Source organism: Coturnix japonica, chromosome 12 (genome assembly GCF_001577835.2).
Source record: "Coturnix japonica isolate 7356 chromosome 12, Coturnix japonica 2.1, whole genome shotgun sequence".
Classification (NCBI taxonomy): Eukaryota; Metazoa; Chordata; class Aves; order Galliformes; family Phasianidae; genus Coturnix; species Coturnix japonica.
The window spans coordinates 5,836,788-5,855,448 of NC_029527.1; the positions used below are offsets into that span (position 1 = coordinate 5,836,788).

At 34.7% G+C, this 18,661-nt stretch overlaps 1 protein-coding gene across 15 annotated transcripts in view; it reads right to left on the minus strand.

Annotated features, from left to right (window-relative positions):
- ERC2 (ELKS/RAB6-interacting/CAST family member 2) overlaps window positions 1-18,661 on the minus strand; it is a 369,824-nt gene that overhangs the window by 94,400 nt on the left and 256,763 nt on the right. For 2 of the 15 annotated variants that reach the window (XM_032447283.1, XM_015875022.2), the window contains exon 20: window positions 11,537-11,602. The exons of the other annotated variants lie outside the window; for them this stretch is intronic. In XM_032447283.1, the coding sequence (XP_032303174.1) occupies window positions 11,576-11,602 (27 nt within the window). In that variant the 3' untranslated portion in view covers window positions 11,537-11,575. The remainder of the gene's footprint in view (window positions 1-11,536; window positions 11,603-18,661) is intronic. 15 annotated transcript variants of the gene reach the window in all.

Here is an 18,661-nt window from a genome sequence, read left to right on the forward strand (position 1 = left end):
AACCACAAAACCAAAATTGTTGAGCTCACACTTTTAAGGCTTCTGTGCAACAGGCTTTCTTTTACCAAATGACAAATGCTTGAGAAAACACTACAGACATGATCTGGAATCTAGTAGGATAGATTTCTGCCTTGACACAAGCTTAAATCTGATGAATTCAAACCTCACACATTTCTTTTTTCTTCCAGCGTGGGGAATTCCTTGATAGTGTACTGACATTTTGGTCGTAGACTTTACCATGACACATGTCTTACATCACAATGCAAACAGTATGCAGCTCTAAGAAATTCAGAAGTGATATTTACTACATTTTACATGAAAAAGATGCAGCCATCAAAAAGTATATTGTTTCATGATATCTCTAAGCATGTGATTAATTCCTTTACTGCAACAGCATTTTGTAAAAAGAAAGATAAATGTAAATTCACACAGACACAGTATTTCAGGGAAGCCAACATTTTCATCTCATCCAAAAATATATCTGTACAAATCTTTGTTGATGCTTGACTTCCATCCGATTCACTTTTTTGATCTTCATGTACATACTGGGCTTGGTCTTCAGAAAACAGTACATAAAAGGAATTGGAAATGTAAGTCTTGGTGTGCTATATCATACTGCATTCCAGTTTTATGTCAAGATTTTTTATTACATGTTAATTTTGTTTTAAAATAGAATTCTTTCTCCTAAATCTGCAAAGCTTTTGATTATTGACTCTAAAGCACATAGATGTTCACATAGTAAAGTTATTGAAACTATGCGCACAGACTATAGGTTAATAAATGCCAAATCCTCCCATTGTTTCCAAATTTTTGTTCTGTCTTGGATATCATACAAGCTGTACTATAAAATACAATGTTATCTCTGCCAGAAACTGCTAGAGTGAGAACAAGTGTTTAAAAGTTGCCTTAGAAATTGGCAGTAAAGATCTAGAATTCTTACGCTGGCAGACAACAGAAGTCTGTAGTTATCCCTGATTTCATATTAATAAGTTTCTAGTTTTTCTCTTCAAAAATTCTTCTTTATATACTACAGCAAAGTGGACAAACATGAATCATAATGTCTCTGTTTTTAAGGAAAACAACAAAAGGAATTCCTATGAAAACAGGTTATATTTGGAGTGGAATAATGGTTTTGCCAATTACTGGTCCTTGAAAGTCTTTGTAGTCTGGATAGACTATCAGATAAACTGTATTTTCATGTGACGTTATCCAAAGATAAATGCACAGAGACTTAAGAAAGTGGAAATGAGAAAATAGAAATAAAAGGGAGCTCAAAAAAGGTGGAGAAAATAAAGATCCTTCAAGAATAACTCTAAGAGAGAAAAGAAATAATGACTATTTTTATCTCTCAGTCCTGTGTTGTTCTCCCCATATCCTAATTCTAGCTCTAAAGCTAATTTTAAATGGTAAACAATTTACCTACCGCCTTCATTGGACTTAACCCAAATAACATGTTTAGTCATTCAACTTTTCACTCCATCATCTCAGAAGCTGAACCTTGCCAAAACAAACTATGCCCCATCACAATGCTAAAACTAATGAGGTTCTTCAGCTCCTTTCTGATTTCACCATATGAGAACTCTTTCACATAGTCAATGAGCCTGTCTCTCTCAATCACATACAACAATCACAGGGTTTTGAGAACTCTCTTTTCATCAGTCTTCTAGCTCACAAAACCAATCTCTTCCTTGTCACTGACACATCAGCAGCACAAAACTTTCTTCCTTCCTTATTACTAACAGTGGACACGACACAGCAGAAGACAGCACATTATTTACCCAAGGTTATTACTTTATACAAACTATAGTAATGCCACAGAAAATGCAATATTTATTATTTGACCAAGCCCACATAAATCTTCATGAACCATTAAGTTTTAAGAGGTAAGATCACCTGCTAGCAGAATCTACAGCTCACCACCTAACTTATACGCTGACCCATGTGCTTAAAGGAAGACAAAATAAAATGATTTTAAAATGTACGCTTAATACCATATTGTGATATATGTTATATTATATAGTTGTACATATCCCACACCAAAGTACCAATGGCAACAAGATACTAGGAAGTGAAACCAGCCTTTTGCATGATCCCACTTCCTGTACGTGGTTTAAAACTACTTTTTTTTCCCCCCTCCACTTTAATCCTCTGTTTCAAAGCACCATCTGGGCAAAATGTGCTTTAATATAGCCCAGTGATTTATTTCTTCCTTGCAACAATATTTTGCAATAAAAATGTGCATGCAACAATTTCATGCAAAACTGCCCTAAAGACATTTGGAATAGTACTTGTAAAGACAATCTGTTTTTTAAGAAAGGACAAGCAGTAACTTGCATTTTGAATGACACATCTACGTTTCAACAGCAGCTTCAAGGAAACATTTACATTTGAAAAATCCCTACTCTGACCTCTTTTTTTCCCCCCAGTTTGCTTGCTGGCAGATAGGAGCACATGACAAATGAACCTAATTTAAGTGGGCTGAATGCCAGATTGCCTGTTAAAAAAGAGCACCTGATTGAACATTAGGTGAGAGGTCAGTGACACTGAACACCAGCAGGTGTAATAACAACTGCAGGCTTTTTGTAAAGGAAACGCAAACAAGAATTTACCCCGAGGACATTATGGATAGCGCCTATCTTCTTAGGCACCAAGTGATTGGCAGGAGGTTCTTAAATCAAGGTATTCGATGGTGCTTTGTTCACCTGAATCATGACAGAACTTTGAGCAGCATGTCAGGAAAGCTGAAGTCTTTAGCTAACATCATAAAACAACACATAAATAACCAGTGAGGGGGGAAAAAAACATAACAAACAGCTTTTCTACTGTTAAGAGAGGACCAAAATTCAGAGAATAAACCACACGGCATCTCAGTACCTGTTTTCTCCCTGCTACAAAGCCTTTATTCACCTGTCACCATTTAAAAACCCAACTTTTGGAACTACTCTACCCATCAGTTGTGGGGGAAAAAAAAATGTATAAAAATATAAGGAAATAACATTTCAAAACACTGTAATTTCATCTCATTATAGTGAATTAATTTGTCAAACACTTTCCCTGCAGGATTGAACGTTATATATTCCAAATACTGGTTTATTTTCCAAATACTCATATTAGGAAAGTAACTCATTGATAAACAATATTAAGAGTCTTAAGAGAGGCTATTCATTAAAAACATTCTCACTTGTTTGATCATACTAATAGATAAATACTAACAGGGGTGTTTTTGTCATTATATTCTGATTTAAATTGGAAAGCAGACAATGATCATGAACATGAGAACAGCATGGCTACCAGTCTTTGAATTTTTGAAGTTCTTTGAAACGTCCTCTAAGAGGAGACAAAAGCAGCAATTAAAATTCTAAGCTATGTTTATTACCTGAAATTTGCTTTGTGGGCGCTGAGCTTACTTTTGTCCAATCTGCTCACTTAGGGGAGAAAGTGCATACGTGTTGATCACCTGCTGGGCAGTGGTGGGGAATCTATCCTTTGATCAAAGGGAAACATACTGGTTTTACTTTACATCCTGTCTCTCTAGCTCTCAACTGGCCTGTAGCTGGGGGGATTCATTTCAGGATTTTTCTTTATTCCCAGTATTCTGTTACTTGCTGCATACCACCACCAAAGGCATCGGTGCTAAAACCAAACACGCTTTGTGGTACATCCATACAACAGACATCAAAATGGAAACAATATTTAAGCTAAACCTGTAAGATCAAGTTTGCTGAAATCCTGCAACACATGCAGCTTTTGAACACTTCAAGATCAAATCAAAGTTTGACAGGCAGAGTTATGGAGAGAATCAGTACATTTAAACCTGTCAATCCTCAAAAGAAAATAGAGTATATTGGTACAAGTAAAGCTAACAATTCATTTTTGTCTTGGTGCTAACAGCAGTTGACTATGGCTAGAGTGGTTTTTACTGTTTTAGTTTGGCTTTTTATTGATAGAGTGTATTTCTTTTTTTCTGTAACTGAGGCAGAGTTCTCACTCGGCTTATCTTAAAATACATTCTTTGAAGCTACATTGCTTTCAAAAGGGAAAGAAAGGGGATTTTTGTTTTCTGACTCTTATATTCAAGGACTATTTTTGGATAAACCTTTCCTAAGCTTTCCCTAATTAATAAGACTGTATCTGAGGAAGATTCACATTCTGTTTTAATACTTACAATATCAGGACCTCTCTCTTCTACAGAAACAGAAGTTGCTCTGAGACACTGCAATGTTTGTAGCAGTATTCACACACACTGAAAAGAAATGTAACTGAAAAAAAAAGAATCAGCCTTATCAGAACAAGCACTTCTCTCCCTTGCAATCAGTTGCAGGTGTTCTTTTTGGTTTCACTTTCAATTCTAAATCTATTAAATCTATTACTATCAACAGATTATTTTATGATTTATCATTTTTTCTTCAAATGAACAGCAATCCAAGTTCTAAATATTTTTCCATCTACTAACCACTCACCAGAAATACATTATTTTTCTGCCATAAAGTCAATTTAGAATTGAAGAAAAAGATCTAGAAGACAAATGACAACAACCACAGAAGAGATGGAAGTTAAAGCTACATTGATAAAGAGATCCAGGGGAAAACAGCAAATAGACTTCAAGCTGTTGTATATTCTTTAAAACTATTGACCAGTGGGTAAATAATTTCCACAGGAGTACTGCAAAGACTATATAAATTGCTCAACAATTTTACCAGCCATTGAGAAATAGAAAGTGAAATAGTATGGGTTTTCATTAAATCTAACTACAGATGTCAAACATTAAGTACTTAAATCATACAGTTGGGCAGAAAAGAAAAATTAGAAGGTCAGGAAAAAATTCTTTTAGAACATGATATTGGAGCCAAGTCCAACACTGGTTCAGGAGTTCTTATAAAAATGTTTTATGAAAGAATTTTTTAATATATGTTATTTATTTATTTATTTTCCCTTCACAATTACTGCAACTAGGAGAGAATACCCAATTACACTAAGAAAAAAAATAAATATAATAAAAATGTGAGGGTGATCTCATCATAGTTTCTACCTAAAAGGCTTGAATACAATTAGAACATCGGGATCTGTTATTACTTATACAGGTATAAATTCCTATAGAGGTACAAAACCAATTTAAGTAAGACCTAAAGACTCTAGCTGCATAAACAAAATCATCTTAGCAAACGTAATAAACAAATCATTAAAAACTTGCCTCAGTATTTACATTTGACCCAATCCATATTCAGAAGGAGCCAGGTCAGCAGATACAAAAGGTACACAAAGAATGTGAGTGCTCTGTGCCTCTTTGATCACAAACAAAGATTTCCTCTTCAGACACATTACAGTCATCAGTAGTCACTTCATAGACACTTACAGACTGAACTTGAAGTCTGCCATACAGAGCAAAGGTTTCAGTTGAGTTTGGGATTTATCACCTGATGAGTTTCAAGTTCCTAGAACCGTGCGTGGCAGAATTTATCAGATTTTTAGTAATCCCAGCTTTCTCTTATTTTGGAAAAAAAGCTTTTTCCAAAATTTAACAGGGATTTACAATCCCAAATTGTAGTTCTTATATAAAATGCAAAATATACTTTACTGATCTCTTTGCTTGTATCTGGTAAAAATCCATCTGCAAAACTAACAAGGAGGTTCTGATTAGTTAAGCGAGAGAATTGCTCTGGCTTCACTTAAATCATTTTAAAAACTTGATTACCTAAGTTTTTGCAAGAACCTTTAAAGATAAAATGATTTCAGTAACGGCCTTTTTATTTTACCTTATGGACTCTGTTTTCTTCCAGATAAAGTTTTAAAACTCTATTCTGTTAGTATCGCTAGCTGCTCTTCACTAACCATCAACTGGATGATAACACACAGCTTCCAACAGAAATAACCATGTCAGAGTACCATCTAATCCACAACAGGCAATGACGAAGAGGCTTACATCCATTAAATTCTACCTTTTATCACATTCTACAGTGTTAAAAATTGTCCAAATATGATATTTATTGTGGAAGAGTAAAAAAGAACAAGACTGATGATTGCAGGTCCTGTGATTGTTGTCTTTAGGATGACTACATGAAAAGCTTTGAAGCTGGGCTCACCAGCTCCCTTTTCAGTCTGTTTGCACACCTTCTGCACCTGTACTGAAGAAGCTGAGGCCAAAGTTCAGACAGAATGGCTTCACTCACACAACTGACAAATGACAGACAAAAAACTTTTGAATTTATAAAATAAAGTTTGCTGTCTAGGCATGAGGGTGATTTGGTGTCTCATAAATACCAAGGATAAGATAAGATAAATGCCTGTCAGAGTGAAATAAAAGACACCTAGTTTGTGCAGGTCTCTTTGAAAATGCACATACATATGTATATATTTCCACAGATGTTTTCCAAGTAAGACCATGAACAAATCCAAGGGAAGAAATTACTCTGACAATCTGAGTGAAAATTTACCAGTACTGAAATAAATAACAAGAATCACTGATTTCAATGTGTCTGGGACTTCAGCATCTGACCTTAACTCTGTCATTTATTTGGCCAAAGCAGAGTTGTAACAAAATTAAGAAACTGGGTTTGATATTTTGCTTTTTGTTTTTGCAAAAGAAAATGTTGATTTTCTCCACTGATAGTTGACTTACTATGAAACACATTAGTTTCATATTTGTCAATCACTTCACTTATTTCCAGCATATAAGCTATAATAAATAGCCAAATAGATACAACTAAATAAATTGGTATTTACTTTCAATGAAAATCCTGCCTTAAACTGTGGACGGTTAGTACCTGAAAATAGTAGCAGTAGTAATGTCATCCTTAACAAACAAACAAACAAACAAACAAATACAGAACAGAACAAAAAAACCTTTCAAATCTTTTAAATTAAAATAAAAATCTTCAGGATCTTACATTATGAATACAAATATTTTAACAAGAAAAAGGAACACTAGTCACAAATCTGCCCACATTTTGCAATGCTAGCATTCCTTGGAGGTTCCTCCTTTTGTTCAGTAAAACCCAAGCTACAGTAACACAAGATTCATGTCTAAAAAACAGAAATGCAAAATGCCCTTGGGCTCCATTCAATGTAGCAACATCCTAATTATGCTAATTAAGCATAGAGCTGGTATTTTCTATGAGAGAATTAAAATGAACACTGCAAACAGTCATGCTCCTTATTTTTCCATTGCTTTGCATGCTACTGAGACTCATTTCAAAGTCAATGTGTTTTTTCCAAAACAAGCTATGCAGAATATCCAAACATTAAAAAACACAGATTTACAAAAATCTTGACTTAAAATAATGGAAATATAAAGCAGAACAATGGCTGATTGTTAATGTCTTTAAACATGTCCTTATATAGCAGTGTGACCAAATGATGCTATGCTTTATATTGCTATTAGCAAGAACACTGTGAGAGAAAGCTGTTCGCCACATCTCCACAAAGACAAGGCCAGGCACCACATTTGTTTTAAAACAGCCTTCTCCTCATTTTCCCTGTAAACACATACAGAACACACTCAGTAATTAGAAACAAACAGTAAACATTTGCCTGAGCAAAACTGAGAAGCTTTACTCTTCCACCCATTCTGTATTGTTTTGCTTGGAAGGCTTCTTACTTTTTAGTGAATGACACTGATTTCTTCCTAAGAGCGATTCCACCAGGGCTACTAAGGCAAAGGTTTAAAATTACAGACTTTACATTCAGCCCTGGGTCCAAATTCAGCAATCCAGCTTTATGATTCTAGTTTCAAAAACATTACCCTCCTTTTGCCACCAGGCACAATCTTCAGACCCTCAGTTTCAGGTGTGAAGATAACTCAATTCTAAGGATATAACAATCAATAAACTTGTCCAAACACTCTTAAGCATCTTTTAAAACATTGACCTTATTTCACATCTGACAAGAATAAAGCCTCCGTTACTGTACAAACATGATACTGTAATAACAAGTTTTGTGTTGATTTGTGTTACAGAAGCACGAGGACAAAAGCCTTAATAGTTTTCTCAGGTCTGCTGCACTTCAGTGGTGGGAAGAGGAACAGAAAAAACAAGCACTTTCTTCTACCTGCACATCTCAGCTGTGCCATGAATCTTACTTTCTGAAAGTCACATGGATTCAGTTACCCGTGACAGACTGCTGCATCAGCTCAATACTTAAAAGTAATCATCACCTTCTGATTTTCTTTGCTTTCTTCAGTAGGGGTAAACGGAGGGGAAAGGATCCTGTTTCTAACAAGTCCCAACTAGTGCAGCTACATGTGCTACCAGATTTCTTGCCAGTGAGATCCCTCTAACCATGGTCCGTTCCTTAGTGAGCAATGGGCTCTCTTACCACACATTCTCATCCTGCCACACCACAGCTCCATCATTTCGTGTCATTCTTCCCTTGTATTTGAGCATTGAAGTAGAAAGAATTAGAGGACCAGCCTGCACTGTCCTTACTTAGGTGGAGAACTACTTTTGATTCCATGAGTACCATCTGCATGGTACCTAAAAGAAGACCAATAGCACTATAAAATCAGGACAAAACTACACTTGAAATAAAAAAGTTCCAAAGTGAAATATCTTGGTATTTCAGGCACTTTTTGATTCATGTTCTTAGATCAGAAGATGGTCTTTGGTTGCATTCAGATGCACAAATTCAAAATTGTCCAGCTTCTAAACCAGACATAGCCAAAGCTCAAAGCAAATACAGAAGATACCATCATTATTTTTTTTCCCCAAATTTAATAAAATAATAATTCTCAAACTAAAATTCTGCTCCAAATCAGGTATTGATCAGTACATGAACATCAGAGTGACAGAAAAAACGTACAGTTCAAAAAGCCATCACTTACAGTGTTCATCATTCCTACAAGCTGCACGGCCCAAGCAGTAGAACGAAGGAGGTGTACATCTCAGAGCTGATTGCCTCTGATGTCTATAAAGGTTCAAGTTCTGCCTACAGCTATTCCCATGACTGGGCTGCACACAACAGCCCCCTCACATGGATTCTGTGGCCTCTATATATTTAAACTGAACCTTTTCTCATGTTTGGACACCTCAATGTCTCATCTGGTTAGCAGCTCATTTTTCTGAAAGTTTCTAGGACCTTAATTATACTTTAGACCTTTACCCATTTAAGAAACTTAGTTGAAATGAAATAAAATTCCAGACGGTAAAAATATTAATGGATAGCAGTCTACTGACACTTAAGGATATGGGAAATACTGCCCAGAATTCGTTCTCCGCACCTATCAGGCCGCCCTGAATTCACAACGGTTTATGGCAATATTGCATACAGACAAAGAACTGAGCAAGTCTTTGGCAACAGCGGATGCACACAGAAGTTCTAATCAAGTGGCTTATCACTTAGAAACAGGCTTATCTAAGCTTATCCTTGGCCAATTACATGGAGTTAATGGAATTAATGTTTCATGCACCTATATATTTCCTGTTCTCTAAAACAAAATGAAGAACAATTATAGTCTCAAGAAGAATTGGATTGACACTTCAGAGTACCACATAAACTTGGTATCAGCCTACAGCCTGTCTAGTAAATGGGAAATGCCAGATTATAGCTACATTATTTTCTAGTAGTTTTCACACATCCAGCCTGGCCTTGAATGCCTCCAGGGATGGGGGATCCACAACCTCCTTGAGCAAGCTGTTCCAGTGCATCATCACCCTCTGAATTTGTTGTGAATTCTCACCCTTTGGCAGGCATCCCCACACTAGGGATTCTGATCTGGCCCAGGGATAGGTCTGCACACCAGCATAGGGCAGAGGAGAAGCTCTGCCTTCCACCAGCTGCAGGCTGCACAGCCTCAGTAAGTCTCCTTCACTTGAAAAGAAATAGTAGACAATGTATTTGTCAGGAGTCAGTTATATAGCAATACCAGATAAATTCTGCTGGTATTGGAACAAAAGAGTCAGAGAGGATTGTCTGTTTTTAAATTGGAAATATGTATGGGTCAGGAAAATAAATGAATGTTTACCCTCCACACCCAAACAAATGAATTATGCTGGCAAGCAGCTGAAAATTATATTACTTTTAAAAAGCACCATAAGCTATCATTAAAATATCATGCAGCTGCCTTAACAGAATTTGCTAATTGCTTAAAACAGAACACTAAGAAAACCCATAAACCTTTCTTAGATTTTTATGTGAAAAAGAACAATTCCTGACTTGTTTCATGGCTGCTTAATTTCAAGAAAGAAGAAAGTAATTAGAAGAAGTTATTTAGTATATTAATCATATTCTTTTGTTATCACATGCAACCATATGTGTCGTGTGAGCACCTGATGGAGCTATGGGTGTCCCTGCTCACTGCAGGGGTTGGACCGGACGGCCTTTAGGGGACCCTTCCAACTCAAACAATTCCATGATTCTATGATTCTATGTGTATGCTTAATTTTTTAAAACAAAATGCAAATGATTATGGATATCACTAACCTCACATCATTTGCAACTGCTCTTAACAGCAAGTATAACCAAAGGTTTCTTTAAAGCAAAGATGTTAGCAACAAGAACATTGGTAATTTTATTCCTGTCATGTAGACTGAGTGGCTTGTAGCATGGCTTATAACAGCACTGGAAGCAAAACAAATCATACAGTCTTCAGCTTGGGGTGACAGAGGCCAAAGCAATATAAAGAGTAAAGTATGACAGTTTTAATAACACGTTAGTCACATGCACGTTAATCTTCACTAATGTGAGTAGATTTTGCTCCTCTGAAGTCCCACTGTACCAAGCAGAATTGTTCCAGTAAGAGGAAATACCAAGAGACCGTTTTATAGGCAGGAAGCACCAAGGCCTGGTACTCTTGTGCTGTCCTTGGCACTGTCAAGTGCCTATAGCAATTGTGAGCTGCAGCAGGTTACTGACAGCCTCAGAGATGAGCACCAGGAGAATGGATGTGCACTGATTAATAGCTGAGACAAAGCGACCATGAAGCATTTACTCACACTTGAAAGAGAAAAACAAAATAAGCTGCACCTTCTTACTTTTAAATATCACTGTCATGTTAAAGTATGAGTGTTCATAATTCATAAAAAGGTCATACTTTCCTTATTAAGCATTTGCTGCTTATGTTAAAATTCCAATTAAACATTTTAACTTATTTATTTGGTTTTTTTCATACGTACTACAAGCAATATTCCATTAAAATCAGACACTTAATCTGTGGCAAATTTTCTTAAGTAGCAAACTTTCATACTAATTCTGAAAAGATATTGTAGTTTTCTTACAGGGAGTTTCACGATGATACAGCAGATTAATACCAGTTTAAAGAAATTCTCATTTGTCAAACACAGGGAATTATTTAGGCAGCTGCAGAGACAAATATACTTCCCTCAAAGTTTCAGACCTGCCTACATCTTTAACCAAAACAGGGTATGAAAAGGTTAAACAATTAGACCGTTACACATCATAATTTCTCATCGTTCATTGCAAAGGAGAAAGCACTTTTATACAGCTCACAAACACACTTGTTGAGTAACATAAAGCTCCATGCAGTTTAAAATAAAACAAGACAAAGTAGACTGCAATTTGAAAGAGATAGAAAAGAGTTTCTCACCCCTCAAAATAAAACTGGAACTTTGGTTTATAGGAACGGCTATGCCCATATACCCTCCTCATCATCCTGTGTGGCAGACATTAGGAGATGCATAGAGATGTTAGCATTGGAATGAAAGAAGAAAAGGTTAGTTACTTTGGTGCATGTAAAAGACACTGTTCTTGCCTTTTAAAAACATATTTTTTTAATGAAAGCCAGTGAAAGCAAATGAACAAATCTGTGTTAATGAACAAGAATTTGCATCTATAGCAACCAAAAACAATGACCTAAACATTTTTCCCACCCAGTTAAGACAGTGTGTAGGATGTAGATTATGAGATTAAATATTAAAAGATTATCTTTTTTTTAACTGCATGCAATTCCAACCAACAATGACAGCAGAAACAGATTAAACCTTAAAAGTAAATAAAGTAATTACTATAATCAAATTGTCTTACATTTTGTTTGGTTGAAAGATACAGAAACTGCTATAGAATTAGAAAAATCTGTTGCTAGTTAAGTACAATTTTCTATTATGCTGTTAATTAAATCTATCTTTTAAGCAAATCTTAAACACTGCACATTGTTTACAGACAGCTTCTATCCTTTATTGCATTTTTTCATCATTAATATCATTCATTCATTAACAGTTTTTATGTTAGTTAACACAAATGACAAATACAAAAAATCATAGCAACTTTATGAATTTCTTTTTAAAAAGGGGACTATTTTACTGTAGATATACTCAAGGGAGAAAGTCATTATTTTACACTCATTATTAACTTGAAGTTAAAAAGAAAATGAAAAACATGAACTAAATCAAGAAAGTGAGACATCCTTCCCCAAATGTGTTTACTGAGGATTACATATTTTACAATGCTGCACACACAGACATCAGTGTGTGTATCTCGATGTAGTTATAGTGTGCCAAATGCTGATGTGATACCAAGCTCCTAGGACAGAGATGCACAGTGTGTCGTGTTTAACTCAGCATTTCAAAACCAAATAAAATCTTATCATTTTAGACATCCTTAAAATTAACTCCTTAACATTTTGTTAAAAGAAATAAAAATAAAAAATAAAGGCATTCTGTAGTTTCAAAACCCTGGAAGTTAGCCGGGGTAACATATTGCCAGCACTTAATTAAATCTAAAAACTAAATAAAATCAATAAAATGAATGGTAATTAATTATGATTGAAGCAGACAGGAATTTTAGCTTGAATATATACACTGCCAGTATCACTACTGTTCCTAGTCCATTCTTGGAATAAAAAAAAGAGCTCCCAGATGTCAACTGTTATTAAAAACCAGATGTTAAGATAGATGTCTTGCATATTGCTGAATTAAGTAAAGAGATCTGACAGTCCACTATAAACTTAGCTATCATTTAACACAGGAGAAATGTGGGTAAATTTTTTACAGTTAACTTGGAACAAATCTTGGTTCTTTGGTCTGCACAACTACAACACAAAGCAAAGATGCAGTAAGCCCTGAATATTCCTAATTCTTTTGGGGAAAAAAGGGGGACAGATTCTGTAAAACATCTAATTAGCTGGATTCGCCTCAGTGAAAATAAGAGTCCTTCCCCTGAATTCTGCAGGAGTTACTGCTTTTCAGTACTAGTAATGTTAATTGAATTGACTTTGAAGTTCACAAGGGCTTTCCCAGAGTAAAGGTTCAAGAAAGACTGAAGGGTTTCTTTTCCACTGAGTGGTTTGATCCTATTTCACTAACAGAACACATTAGGTTAATCTGTGGTGATACTTTTAAAAACAGCAGAAATCAACAAAATGGGCAACTCATTACATTTCCAAATGACTCCTAACTATGTTCAGCTGTTTCGCTCTTTAGTGCATTACAAGTCTACCAATAAGCAGATATTCATTTTTACTTCAATTAACCACATGAACTTTTTTTTTTTTGTATTTATAAATAAGCTGAAAAATCAAGTAATGACAAATACTTTTAAAAAGCATTACATGAAGTCACAGACTATATTGTTTGACGCTGATCCTGATATACAATAAGCAATAAATTAAAAGCTGGAGCCTAGTTAATGTCAATCAACATTGCTGTATTGAGTACTGGTCCTGTCAAAATAAGTTTCTATCTCATTTAATTACATAGAGTCTTTTTGATAAGGTACAAGCTCTGAAATAATATCTTGAGATTTCTGTAAAGTGTTTGATTATGTTTCTCAAGGCATCGGGTCAGCAAAATTAGCTCTACATAGCAGAATGCCACTGAAGGGGACCTGCAGATGTCTCATCCTAAACATATTCTGTAGTCCCACAGTGTGGTAGAAATGACTGAGAAAGACTGCTTCGAAATGTGAAGTTATTTGGGATTAGGTGAATAAATGTTATCAGCTGCATTCACATGACTGAAATCCTCTGCACAGTGTTATCATTTGAAAAACTAAAGAGCAAACTAAAAAGACAGAAAACTATCTGAAATCAGTGATATTAAAAAGGGCTTATGTTAAAAATGAACCTTTACTACAATGTTGAACAAAGACAAATACAGACAGATAAACAAAAAATGTTCTACATCTCATGTGCAGCGGCACGAGACCATTAGAATTACACATCTGGTGTTTGTGTCATAACTCTTGTGAATATTCAAAAGACTAACCAGATCAGGAAACAGCTACAGAATTACTCAAAACTAAGCTCAGCAGTGAGAGCCAGGAGACTCAACCTAGAACATCACTCAGAAAATATTAAAAGAACAATATTAAGTAACTCATACAGAAAAGAAAGTTCTTTAGCAGAGAAAAAAAGACTAGATAGATATCTACAGGACATAGACTGGAAATATGGTACATATTTTTCAATATCACATCAAATTTTGTATGACTGGAGATTTTTATGTCAAGACAGACATTATAAAAGGTGCCTAACAGTATTCAAAATAAAATTACAGATTTAATGAAGAAATTATTGAGTAGTCAGGTCCAAATTATGATCATTAACAACTTCATCTTTGACATATACAGTTAACAAAAATCCTTTCCCATCTTTTTTTATGCAAAACTGTTTTAATGAGAATTTCTGTGCGCTGATCTTATTCTGTACACAGAGTTTACAATGTTTCCAATTTTACTGATTGATTCGGGAGTTCATAAAAAAGAATTATTAAATACTCTGAGCTGCTTTGATGGACAACTGTGAAAAACAAACAACAAAACACCAACCCAGAACAAAAGGCTCACTGGATTTTAAATTCTGAACATTAACAGCAGCCCAAAACCAGCTTCAACATACTGTCATGTCTTAATATCTTTTACTTATAAAATGCTGACTTAATGCCTACCGCTGAAAACCTGTTCATATCTCATTTTCAATTCCACGCACTAATTACTTACAGAAACAAAATAGCATTTAACACTTCTGCTAACCTAAGTAGAGGTCACCAACTTAGTAGTTCAATTAAGAAAACCTATTACATGCTCTATTATTGTTTAGATAATTATGTCGCGTACTCATGTCAGGTAATGCTCTAATCTAAAAATACTGGATGCTTAATTACAGAGTTCAGTAAGAAAAAAAAATAAAAAAAAAAAATATTCCTATAGCTGTGAAAGAATGCCAGCCTTCATTTTCATTTACAAAAAGGGAGATCATTATAACATAAAAGAAAACAGAATGTACAAGTATAAGATCTGCATGGAATATTTAATAAACTCCTTGATTTCCTGTTAGGCAGCCAGGTTGTTTTCAAACCTGGACTATCTCCTTGCAGTGGATTGGATGAAAGTTATAAGACTATTAGCTATGCTTGTCATTACTCTGCCTGTGACATTTTGGGGATATTTAATAGTATTAATTATTTTAGTGCTACACACTTTAAAGATTTTCTATACAGATTTACACAACTACCCAAAAGTTCTGGATAAAAGGGACCTGAGCCGCACTGTGTTTATAAGCAAACTGCTCTATCAAGAAGTCGAGATTTGGTCTCCACTGATGTTCTGAGACAAATGATGTTCATTACCTATTTTTTTCATTCCTTAAACACTGTGAAGCAAAATAAAAGCTACATGTATGCCTTATCATTTATTAATATTGGATCAGAGGCTTCCAGGAGAATGCTTAGTCTTTCATATCAGTGTGTATCCTACAGAATCATTAATCTATGGCTCTTTCAAACAATAAACTATAATCAAGCATTTTTTGATTAATGTTTGTGTACATTAACTGCTTTTTAAACTTGGATCTTTCACTGGTTTATAGGGTCAAGAATAGCAGCCCAATGACAGAAACTGCAAAGCAACGTCTAATTCAGAAACAGGCAAGAAGGTGAAAAAAAGTCAAGAAATACTCTTTGATTTGATAAACTAGTATACATGATTAACTATTATAAAATTATGATGAATTCAAAATAATTAAGGTATCAATTGCCTTGTATTTTTAGAAATGGCACCCATGTCTCATATATTTATGTGGACTACAGTGGTATCATCTAAAATACTATGAAAGCCTTTGCAAACTGACTATTCATAGATTATTAATTCACTGATTATATATCATCATTATGCTAGCCTTTTCTTCTCTCATCGCTATTTATTGTAGTTTCTCAGCATCTTAAAAGGAAATATCTGTTGTCACTAAAGAAGGTTTACTGTTCTTCTCCAATTACTGTAAATTTAATGTCAAAAATTCAACTGCCTTAAATCTAGCAAGATAAAGAACAGTGACTAGAAAACACTATACAAAGATGTCAACAGCTTGTTTAAAGATTTCTTCTGTTTTAATATGCTGCTTTAATATTAAAGGATCTCTTAATATAAGTTTTGAAAGCGTGTTTCTCAGCCTTGAGTTCTTTAAATTTCATTAGACTGAGCAGAAAATTTGAGGCAGTGGCCTTTGGATAAAATGATCCACATTACGAATCAGGTTAGAAACAAAGGTTAACTTTAATTATCATCTGCATGTCCAAGTATGTCTAAAAATTTTAAATATATCAGGTGCCAGAAATTGTATGCCTATTCATATCCACTCTGCATATAGCATAGTCTTTATTACTCATGAATGCAAAATAATTGCAATCTCTGTGTTGCAGTAGCAACAGATTTACAGAGTAATATGACTGCTACTGAAAAATGGTATCTGCGTAATATCCATATCTTGGGGGTTAATCTGGTTTAATTTGGCTCCATCTCCAAAAACAAATTCCTATTAGCACTGAATTGTGCTGGGTGACATCCTGGAATGCATCTTTCAACTATACTTCATCAAAAAGGAATTCAGTGTGTCCACTCCAACACAATTTCTGGATACAAACCACTGCACAATAAGTGGAGATCAGGAGATTTCCTTTAAATATGTAGCCTTGATCATAACTAAGACTGTAACATAGATGCATCTGAGGACTGGAAAACTGTATTACTGTGAGGCCCATTGTTTAAAATTTGGTTACCTGAATAAGATAGTGGATATGATTCAAAAAATAGAAAATACTTCTGTGAAACTGAAGTACAGCACACATCTCCTCACATTTATGGCATGCAAATATCTTTAAGAAACCATTTCTGTAAATAAATATTTAAAAATTCATAAATCCCAATCTCATTTTAGACAAAAGCTTTTGCAAAGCAGACAATGTTAAAAACTTGATGAGCTAAGCTTTGCTGGCTCTCTTCCCACACATAGAAGACCCTTTCTGACAAGTCTCATCACATTAGCCTTTCATGTGCCGGCATGATACGAATTAATGTCTTAACTTGGGTTAAATAAATCCAGTGATAACCCACTCATCTCTTGAACTAACTTTCTGATGACTGATTTACCCTTTTCTCTTTATTATCTGTGACTATTAATGGGTCATTAAACATGTAACTACTGGCTCTGGACTGTGAAACTGTCATACTTACAGCAAACAATTACATTTGCAAATATTAATTTCCATTTGTAACATGGAAATCTACCTGCTTAGTAATGACATTCCATTCAATTCAAGAACTTGCTCTAAAATCAGAATCTTTTAGAGCTTAGAGAGACTTTCATATCATACTCAATTTGTAGGAAACATACAGGAGCAAACATAACTGAAGACTCCTCTCATAGACTCCCCATACATGGAACAACTGACTACAGAATAGTTTTGTGCATGAATGATTTGACTCACTGAGCCTGAAACTGGAAAGAAGAAAGGCTAACAGTGGATTAGTGTAAGAGAATGTGTAAAGTTTCAGAAGCTCTTTATTTCATGTTTCATTTCTATATACAAATAGTTGAATGAATATTTAAAATTGCTTCAGTAATATGGATCTGTTACAGGTCTATTTTCAAATCAGAGAAGAGGGGATCTCAACAAACTGTACATCATTCATTTATGAAATTTCCTGCAAAACTCATCTCACCATTTATAATATTTGTATATAATTATGTTATAATCAAACATAAATACTGGCAATGAGGGTAGGCAAAAGGTTGTTTCTTTACAACACCCAGACTAGCATTAACATGAATAAGATGTACCAGATACTCATGCATTTTAAAACTTTATCACTAGATGAAGTAGAAACCCAATGCTTCTTACAAGAAGTGGCCCGTGAAATCAGATTTGCAATGCAAAAATTTATGGTCCCCTTTGTAGTGAAAGCCTGTGACATGTTATCTCACTTAAGTAACCAGTGCCAGATATGCAACTTCTGTTATCAAGTTACTGTCTCCCAGAAATGCATTTTTGGCTCTCTCAGCTGGTCTAAAGACCTATTTTAGACTATGATGGTGGCAGCTAATTTTTCTAGTAAGAAATATAAGATAAATGTAAACCTCTATATAAGTGTTGTATATTCTAACACACACATTCAGGGGAAGTGAGGGGGAGAGGTTTCTATAGCTAAACATGATCTCAAAAAATTCTTCCATATGTGGAAAAGACTGCAAAGTTAACATATAAATATAGATATATATAAATATACACACCGAGCAGTATGTATACATTTATATCACATTCATTAAACCTCAAAACATAAAATAAATTCATTTCTGTAAGCAAAGGAGAGGTATAACTTTTCAATATACAAAATCCATCTCCTTGAGGTATCATAGAGAGCAAAACCTATGTTCTACTTGTTACTTTTAATGCAGATTTAGCTTATCTGACTTTGTAGTCAAATTACAAATTAAATATAATTA